The 10227-nt window shown below is 37.8% G+C and overlaps 1 protein-coding gene across 2 annotated transcripts; it reads right to left on the bottom strand.

Annotated features, from left to right (window-relative positions):
- Window positions 1-335: 335 nt before the first annotated feature.
- LOC149827570 (axial regulator YABBY 5-like) lies at window positions 336-6261 on the bottom strand. Of its 2 annotated transcripts, none has more exons than XM_090019499.1 (6): window positions 6072-6261; window positions 4927-5049; window positions 4390-4507; window positions 3960-4008; window positions 3717-3792; window positions 336-771 (listed from the first exon to the last, which is right to left on the bottom strand). In XM_090019499.1, the coding sequence occupies exons 1-6, from the start codon at window positions 6138-6140 to the stop codon at window positions 658-660; spliced, it is 549 nt and encodes a 182-aa protein (XP_089875625.1). In that variant the 5' UTR covers window positions 6141-6261; the 3' UTR covers window positions 336-657. The 2 variants fall into 2 exon arrangements, with proteins under 2 accessions (XP_089875625.1, XP_089875626.1); XM_090019500.1 differs by having other exon boundaries at window positions 4390-4501; window positions 6072-6243.
- Between the last annotated feature and the right edge of the window lie 3966 nt (window positions 6262-10227).

Here is a 10227-nt window from a genome sequence, read left to right as displayed (position 1 = left end):
TCATATTTGCATTGTTCCTACATGTGAATTCTGGGGATACATTGTCGAACATTTTCTAATTAATTAAATTTTGCATGCATTATTATGTTCTATATTGAGAACATGCTACATACTGACGCACAATTTATTGATAATTCATGGACTCACTAACAATGAAAAAGTGGGCATTACCCTTTTTTTTAGCAAGCTGCTCTATTGATATAGATGATAATGACGAAATAATACTTGCAGAAATATATCAATCCAGAAACAACATGTTCATTAGAAAAGATTAAAGTTTATAGCAGTATATCTACTTCGAGCCAGTCATTCTAAATTTATCAGTCTAGAATAAATAGAGGCAATGTTTAAGTTCCATCCAATTCAATTTTATGCTTCAAACAACGGGATGAACATTTTATTTGGCTTGCCATACATCCATGGCCACTATTATATAAATACATAAGGAAAAAACTACAACTTGGTACAATGAAAGTAAAACAGCCACATTCATCACATTTAGGAATCCATGATTACAATGGGATGAATTCAGAGGGAAACAAGAACAGGAATATTACAAGTAGTATTGTCTTAGGGATCTCAATAAACGTCCTCAGTAACTTAATTAATTCAAACATCCAAAATGAAATATTAACTTGTACCTATAGCTGTCAATTCTTATTGAAATGTTTGACTCATGGCTGCTGCTCCCCCTAGAAAAGATTCATCATGTTTTGCTTGCTTGTTGCCTTCCAGAGCTAATTCGAATTGAATGTGAGGAAAGTGAGCCCACTACAAAACAAAAAACCATGTAAAAAGTGTATTTATTTTATTGTATTTTAAGAGTAAATGCTAGTAGGCCATATAGTTCAGTTTGTTGTTGCTGCTGCTTCTATTATTACTACTATTATCATTCTCATGCTTATAATATTCATCACCATAATCATCAACGAGGATAATGAAAAAAAAAATCTAGATTTACAGCAAACAATTATAAAATTGACTTACTCAAAAACCAAAAAGGATTCTTATTGTCATGATGCTATAGCGGTTCTGGCATTTGTATGATAAGAGTTCACACTTGTATTCGATACTTATTACTTAACAAAATCCTGAAATTTAAGCTATTTCAGGCTACTAAATTAGTATAAAAAGAATAGATCATTTTAGTTCTTGAAGAAAATCTCATAAATCCAATTGTGTACAAATGAGCAGCCATTTATTTATTGCACAAAAATATCTCAAAAGATTGGATTGACAACAAAAACTATGAGTTATATTCCTGTTGAGTAGATATAATTACCATGATTTTTTCACTGTTTGGTAAACTAAAAGGTTTTTGCATCTACAACTACATAAAAAACTCTATGGAAGTACTTTTGAAAGTTCTTAATTCATATGTTATTGTTTGACTTTAGTATATGAGATGCAATGGAGATGGCCTCCACATTGTCCACTAAATTTAGCTTCAATTTTAAATAAAATTTGAATTCCACATGTACTTTAGATCATCTATCATTGACATAAATCTTATTGTTACAAAAATATAAACATGGAGCATCAATAATTGCGTTTTTGTGCACACACGTGTGTACTCCAGCTACTTTGAGTTATATAGCTTTATTTTCAGTGGTTGTTTGGTTGTCTTATATTGTTTACTTAATTGCACAATGTGTTCTGTTTTTTTTTTTTGAAGAAAACAATGTGCTGTTCTTTCATTCAGGTTCATTTTTTACATGCTCCTTCCAAAGCATCTTTAAATGATGAATATCATGAAATTATGGAAAGGGAGCAAGTAAAGGAAAATTTAGACATAAGGGTTGTCATTCACTACCAGGGTAATGCATATTCTAGCTGTAGAGAGACAACACACTAGATTTCAATATGATATTTTTTAGACATATACGACAGGTTAATGAAAGTTTTTTTTTCTACCATCCCAATTTTACCTAGTCAATTAACTTTTGGTTCTCATTAACACGGGATGTCCAGGTGCAAACAGAGGATTGTAGTTTGACCTAACCACATAGGAGGCCCCTGGTGGGCACCAAAGTTGCATGTTTAACATCAACAGATAGAAATCATGTATTGGTGTTTGAAATAACCAACAAAAAACTTGAATATAGCTTGAGAAAAACAATTGAAATTGAACATTTGGTTAATTTGCATCAAATGCACCAAAAATCACTTGCAGTAGTGTTTATGAGAATAACTATGACAACAATCCTGAAAAAAGCAAGTATTATAGGACATGAAGTAATATTTGAAAAGTATGGAGTCATGGATTATTTTCCTTGTATTCTTTGATTGGTATATATCGTTCTTCATCCTGATATATGAATAAAGTGAAATTTTAGTAGCTTCTCAGTCATCTGATGCCATGTGAGAAGTAGCAAAAATGTTGTATTTTACCACAAGTGTTAGGGAAAAACCCTTCAAACTACCGATGGATTGAAGAAACAAACATGGGAAAAAGCAAAAGGAGAAAACAGCCACACACTAATAACAAAGATTCTACGTGGTTCAACACGAATTGCCTACGCCCCACGATCGCATTGAGCCTTCTTTATTGATTGAGATACTATACAAGAGCGAGATTGCCTCTTTTAAATAAAAATAGGCTACAAGTTTTACAAAGAATCTACTACTGTTGAATATTACAAGGAGTCTAAGGTAAAAAACTACCCTCTAAAAGCCACATTTTTTCACCAAAATTATAGGGAGTCTACTAGTTGGATCAGCAAAAATTAAGGATTTATGTCAGTCTCTCCTCCAACAATAAGCCACATTTTTTCACTAATTCCCAAACACACACCTCTAAAAGTGGTATCACCACAATGCCATTGTTACTGCTACTTTTTTTATAACAGCAACAATTAGAAGCAAACAACAACAACAACATTAATATTAATAATAACATTAACAAAATTTTTGAAAGAATTATGATCATGATAATGATCTGATAACAATTTTTAGGCAGTTATCAAATTTCTCATGTTTAGCTGATCAATCTGTGGCAATAGGAGGCGAGGATTTTTCCTCAACGATGACTGTTAGCAGCTTTCTCTTTGTTTTACTTTTTTTTAGTTCCTCCTCATAACGTGATGGCCGCTGGCAGATGCTTTTATCAAATATGGGTGGGGAGGTGGCTTTTCTTGAATTTTCATTCTCCTTTGTCAACAGGTATTTGCCCCCCATTTAAGGCATTGTAATTCCATAAGAAAGAAGGCTGCTACTGCAGTTACTACTGAATACCGGAATATGTCAATTTAGACAATGGAAGTTGAAAAATTAATGTTCAAAAAATTTTAAAAAAAATTAAAAATTGAAAAAAAATAAAGCTCATCAATATTTATGATTATTGTAATGTTTTCTGGGAAAAATAACGAAATCCAGTTTGCTATTCATAAATAGCAATAATAGTTATAATGTGTTTTTTTTTTGAGTTGTAATGCCGATATTAGCAAAACATTGTGGAACTTCTGCCCATGTATAGGAATACTAAATTGAGTTAATTAACCGGATTGAGATCAAATTGTACATTTGGCCTGATGAGAAAGGCGGTTCGGCACGTTCCCCTTCCCCATCTCAGCCAAGCCAAGGCTATGTTGCCATTGAATGACTCGTACGTATCTTCTATTTGTCTTGATGATGATTTAAAACCATAATGAAACTTTTTTTTTCTTTTGGCAAGCTTTCTCTATTACTTGTAACAAGAAACACTTGAGGGGTCTTACATTTTTCGCAGCTGTGCTGAATGCTTCCTTGTGACTGATATCTGGATTACAGGCTTTTATCCTTTGGATCTCCTCCCTGTTAAGCAGGTATCAGAAATTCACAATGCCTTAATGATGCTAGATGACCAAATTACACATTCTTGGTCGAGGACAAAGTGGAACATCCCCTACATTGACCATATGTAAGAACTGCACAAAACTTTCATTCTTCATAGTCTACAGATAAATCGATTTCATACTCACTTGATGAATCTGTTATATGCAGAAGGGACTCGTTGCCTTTTTTCAGGTGCTGCGAAGAAATAAAAAAGCCTCACATTGTTGGTAACATTCAAAGGTATACATTTTCAAAGCCTTTCCCAATCTCCAAGGAGAACACCAAAAGTTTTAACATTTTGTAGTCAAGTTTGACATGGTTGACTAAGGAATATATGAACCATAAACATACACAGGTAAACACAATTGATCGAAATAAGAGCAAAATATGTCATCTTCAATGTCATAACCAAAAACTGATTATGGCTTTTGATGTTTTAATCATGCTTACAAGACATGCAATGAATCAATCAACCTATACCAACCACTCAAACCATTAAATTACCTTGTCCTTGTAAATCATATGCATTAATAGTTAGAAGGAAGGGGAAAGGAAGAAGTGAAAGAAGAGACGTACGTCTGTTAGGTGGCATCCTTTGTTCATTCTTCTCAGGACCCATGGAAATTTTGCTGAATCTAGAAGAAGACCCACATTCCATGCCATGTTGTTGAGAGTTGTAAGCATGATTCTGCAACTAAAAGATATCGGATACCCTTGTCAATCTGTCACGCAATCTATTAAATAACAGAAATCACTCAGGTAACACCCATCAAATCAAAAGAACTAAAGGTTTGATATGTTTATTTTTTCCTTATACGGAGGTATCCCTATTTTTCTTTTTGTTCTTTTTTTATTCTTTATAAAATTTTCGATGCAACTATATAAGTCAACCAAAACGATCTTCCAATTCTTCTATTGCAAAACGAAATGATTATAACACATCTACAAAAAGAAGATAAACTAAAAACTAAAGCACGAAAAAGACCGCGATTCTTTTTCCTTTCTTCAGCAAGTAGATCATTTCCATCGCCATTATTATTGTCATTTTATTTATTATCGTTACATCATGAATAAAACATTGAATTTATCTGCGGAAAAGTTCACTGTGGTTACCTGGACACCCTGAATGGGTATGGCTGCTGGTAGCAACGCTCCCATGTTCACAGACAGAAGATTTGAGCAATGGCCGCATCTTATGGTCACTATGTTGAACAAGTTGGTGCATGGTACGCTTACCTGTCAAGGTCCACAAGACCAAAACTTTGTTAGGCATCTCTCTCTCTCTTCAGAGAGAGAGAGAGAGAGAGAGAGAGAGAGAGAGAGAGAGTAATCAGTCCCGTTATGGTTCTCTTCTATTTTATTGTTTTATTTTGCTTGGTTTGTCCATTATGGGTATCCTTTCTTTTGAAATAAAATAAGAAATTCCAACAGAAAAAAGGGAAAGAACGGAACCCTGAAACATGGACAAGGACTTGACAATGCAACGAAAGCCGTAGTCCAAATTAATCGTTCAATAGACCATGCCTGATTTCTCCAAGGATGGAAGGGTGGACTGGCGTTAGTAACGGTAGGTTTAGATGCACAAATTAAGCACAGAGAAAGGCAAGTGGATCCTATTGCTAAAGAGCTTATACACACATGGATAACCACTAAAATTTGAAGTAGATTATGATTGAATGCACCATCATCTGCTAGATATCAGCAGAAGCCACAAACATCCACTTCCATGATTTTCTTGCCATGATCCATCAAGGTTATTGGTGAAACCTGTTTGCCAAGTAAAATTTTATGCACCACAAGACTCTAAATCCATTGACCATGAGCAACACAAACCATGTTTTTGTTAGGAATTCTTATGCATAAGGTCATGATTCGGTTGAATGTTAAACCAAGCATAATACGGCTTATCAAGGCATCCCATGAAGCAATTCTTGCTAAATGCCATCTGAGTTCTTAAAAACCGAATGAAATTTACAAAATACAGAAAGGCGAGAAGAGAAAAGATGGCCTCAAAGTTTTATTTTCAGAAAAAAAAAAAAGAAAAACCAAGAAGAAAAAAGGTGTAGAACCATGTTCTGGTGGGTGCAATCAAAGTAAATCCCTGCATAAAAGATAAAGTCGAGCGTCTTCTTCTTTTCTTCAATTTTCCATGGATCATCATTCTCCTCTTGGGCATCATGATTACACCCTCAGAAAACCAAATAACACAAATTCTAGTGGTTAGTGCAAAAAACAAAACAAAGGAGCAGTCTCTGTACCGCTAGGATGGTGTTGCAGAAGTTGCAAGGAAGGTAGTAGACATGTTCATTTCCCATTTCCATCGACATCTCCTGATCTTCTGTGAGCCTCAGAAACAATTTCTTGGAGAGAGAGAGAGAGAGAGAGAGAGAGAGAGAGAGAGAGAGAGAGAGAGAGAGATCACTAGAGGGGGATCATATGATGAGAGAGAAGGTGGGATAGATGTGACTTTGGGACGAGTAAAAACCGGAGGTTCGTACAGAGATGGTTTTGTTGTGTTATGAGGAGAGCTCTTGTAATGTTATGGCATAAATGCTAGTTAGATAATATGGCCATTGACAGAGAGAGTATGTGTGGATATGTGCAGCGGACGAGGGGGGAGCATGATAGGCGGGGGAGTTAAAAAAAAAAAAGAAAAAAAAGCCGACAACAAAATCCAATTCTCTCTCTCTCTCCTCCTGTCCTGTCCTAGAGTTTTCCTGTTCTCAGATGTATCCTGGATTACCAAAGTCCTGACCCTTCATAAATGAAACCAAAAGCACGGGTTTAGACAACAGTCAGGCATATAACACACTGTTAGGACACCTTTCAGTTGTCGGTTATTGATCCCTTGATGAGATTTATATGGAGGGCTAAATATCCTAATGCCATTAAATTGGTCATGTGGTCACTTCGATCCACAGTCTCTCTGCACCCTCCGTACTCCCAATAGGTAAGAGATGACACTTTCAGCCCTCTCCTAATTAACCATCTTGCCCCTTCAACAGTGGTTTGATAATGGTGTTTGTCCTTTGTTGACAACACACATTGCCCCAGTTGGCCATAATTTCCCTCGTCGTATATGCATACTGTGAAGCAGAGCTCTATGGAGAGAGGGTACCTAACACCAGATAGATTCGCTCGCCCCCCACCCACAACTTCGAGTTGGACCACCCTCCGTTTTGAATAAATTAGAGGTGCATGACTCCGAGACGTGAAAGTTAAGATGGATGTTTGGAGTTATGGAAAAAAAAATTATTAGAAGAAATGTGCTTTTAGAAGTCTTACTAATAAAAGAAAAAAAATGAGAAAATGTCATTTAAGATGATTTAGGCATTTTGGGGGCTTTAAAGAAAGTAATTAGAAGTGATGTGAAGGGCTTTAACCCCAAGTAGTTGAGATAAGGTGTGACGATGATGATAGTGATGAAAGGGATTGTGTTGGTCAGATCACTTAATTAAATTTGTTTTGAATCTTAAAATAAGATCCAAATGAAAATTCGTATTGGATTTGTTTTTTTATGATTGGACTCTAATTAGGATCAAACTTTTCTGTTGGGTTCACTGCTTTTGTTTGGTCAGATTTCTTATTTGAATCCGTTTTGAATCTTAAAATAAGATCCAAATGCAAAGATATTGGATTTGGTTTTCACGATTGGACTCAGATTAGGATCAGCCTTTTTTGTTGGGTCCACTGCTGGATCTGCACAGGCATCCAATCTGTTTGTAATTTTTACCTGTAAATTAAACCCTGATTTTTTAAAACCTTTTCTATCAGATTCATGAGACCACATAAATTTTAGATCCCAATTCAACTCTATATATCAGATCCAGTTCTGATTTAAGTTTAGGCTTAGATTAGTTTACAAATTTTGTACCCCTACTTTTGGTTGTCAAAGATTGGGTGATGCATAATTATAAAGGTTAGTTTAGCCCACAAGTGTTCCGCTCATGTGGCAAAATCGACTTGTAAATGTCACCAAGTTGAAGGAATGTCTTTTGTTTCAAGGCCGAAGTTGGGTCATGGGAGGCCTCAAGGGTTTCACCAACCACCAAGGTGTGGTTGGTGAAGGGGAGAATGAGTTCCCTTGGGGTAGCCAAAATAAATAAATAAATAACAAAGGTTAGTTCTTTGCCTCAATTTTTTTTTTAAGATTGTCACACCGCTATTGGTGTTATTAGTTTCAGTGAGATTATTTGCTGGTGTTAGTTTACTCTTTAATCGCGAGCTATAAATATGGTTGTTATTGCTCAACAAAGGTCATTTTTTTTGTGACTTTTCAATGAGAATTTTTGCCGTTATAGGCTTATAGCTGTGAAAAATAGGGCAATAGCAGTGATATATATTGCCTCTATTGACCTGCATCCTTATAGTGAGAAACCGGCCTAGGCACATAGCCCTAGCTATGTTGGCTCAACTTGTCATACTTACAGTCTCTGTCCATGTCGGCGTAAAACTCTGAGGGCTTACCCGTTGACCTCAGGGTATCACCAAACTTGGGCTTACACAGGGAGATGACGCCCATGGGATTTGAACTTAGACTACCGTCAAACCGTCTAAGCCCCATCCCACTATGCCAAACCCCTTGGGTCTTCCTTGCTCCAAACTTACCACAACTGATAAGGTGACATACCATATCCTGATATCCCTGGTATCATTATCACCCAAGTTTCCATTGCCTACGCCCATTGCAATCTGTAGCACCTACCACAAAGGCGTGCATTGATTTACCTTGATATGGAGTCACTGGGCTGCACGAAGAGTTGTTCGAAAACTCCATTCTGTGAGGAAATGCTCATTGAATGGTGCAAGGACAATGGCAAGACAAAATTCGATCAGTTCAATAACTGGGAGGCTGAACCGAAAACAGACCGAATTCTAATGAATGAAACGGATAATCTAGAAGTATTGAAGAGTTAAAAGAAAGGCAGGACTTACTTTGATTGGGTGACAGTACGAATCAGCTGATGTTTTTTTATCTCCTAATTGTATATCTGAGGAGTGATATCTCGCTACACATTCTTTGTATGTACTATTTCTTCCAATCATTATGAATACCTTATTTTTCTTTCAAAAAGCAAAAAAAAAAAGAGGATTGTCCTTGATCAGCATGACCGACGGTGATGATGCCATATCAACCCCATGATCGGTGATTTGGCAGATCAGATCAGTTCTGCAAAATGACCTTTCTTATATATGTGCAGTATATAATCTGATCATAGCAACATATTTAAAGAAAGCTTATTAAGAAAGGGACACTACCCATCCAAATGCAGGGAAACTTTTGTATTATAAGCCTATAAGGTCCATGCACCGAAATTTCTACTTTAGTGCAGTATGACATGACAAATAAGATTATATGGGACACATGAGCAGGCAAAATTCTATGTATGCATGGTCCCCCACCTTACCCTACCCCTCTCCGATTAAAGGTGAGGGGCATATGGATAGATATGAAGGGGGAGGCAGCTTTCGACCAACCCCCCACAACTTCCGCTGCATGAGTGCCGCTCATCTCTGAGATGCACGGCACTGCTGGACAGACCAGGCATGATGTTGTGACTTGTGATATATGGTGTCTCTTTTCTAGTACAAGACCTGGTGTTGATATGTATATAACGTCAACTTTTTTATATCGTATGGTCTTTACGTAAGAAAAATTATTCACCACAAGTTCAATTATTATTTGTATCACAAGATGATCTCTGTTCTTCTCTTAGTCCGCCATTTGTCTTTTACTTTTTTTTTTTGCTTTTTGATTGATATAATTAGGGGTGGCAATCGGGTCGGGTTGGCGGGTCAGCAAACCTCAACACGAACCCGATCCGTTTATTAAACGGGTCGGCTGTGGCAAACACGAACTCGACCCATTTATTAAACGGGTAACCCAACACGGTTAACCCGTTTAATAAACGGGTCAGGTCGGGTAAACGGGTGGGCGGGTTGGTGGGTCGGGTTCGGGTAAACGGGTTGGCAAGGATGAGGTCGAGGTCGGAGAGTTGGCCGCCGAAGAAGGCGTTCACGGCAAAGGCGGCGGCGACGGCACTGGCCGCGCTCGAGCCGAGGCCGCTGCCGAGAGGGAGCCCCTTCTCCAGCGAGACTGAGATGCCGACGGACTAGACATCGAGGGCTAGGAGGGCTGCGATCCCCGCGCAGTTGTGGAGCAGGTCGAGGGTGAGCCTGGGGGGGGGGGCGTGGATGGAAGCGATGTCCCCGGGCGAGTCCTTGTAGAAGTCAGTCTCAAGGGAGCCACCAATAAAGGCGTCATGGACCAGGTGGTTCTGGCCGTGGGGGATGGTCACGCCGCTCATCGGGAGGGTGAGCACGCGGGGGATCCCAACGAGGTCCTCGACGAGTATGAGCTCGAGAACAAGCCCAAGAGCAACCATGGTGGTACCGTGTATCTTCTGACGGAAG

Source organism: Nuphar pumila, chromosome 10 (assembly GCF_984573655.1).
Source record: "Nuphar pumila chromosome 10, dmNupPumi1.hap1.1, whole genome shotgun sequence".
Taxonomy (NCBI): domain Eukaryota; kingdom Viridiplantae; phylum Streptophyta; class Magnoliopsida; order Nymphaeales; family Nymphaeaceae; genus Nuphar; species Nuphar pumila.
This window is presented reverse-complemented; position numbering and strand designations above follow the sequence as displayed.

Excerpts from the sequence above, each read along its gene's own strand:
- LOC149827570 (XM_090019499.1), bottom strand. The coding sequence starts at position 6,140 with ATGTCGATGGAAATGGGAAATGAACATGTCTACTACCTTCCTTGCAAC. Across the intron at positions 4,009-4,389 it reads AAGGATGCCACCTAACAGAC|CACCTGAAAAAAGGCAACGA; the intron begins GTACGTCTCTTC and ends ATTTCTTCGCAG. Across the intron at positions 772-3,716 it reads TCAGCACAGCTGCGAAAAAT|TGGGCTCACTTTCCTCACAT; the intron begins GTAAGACCCCTC and ends TTTGTTTTGTAG.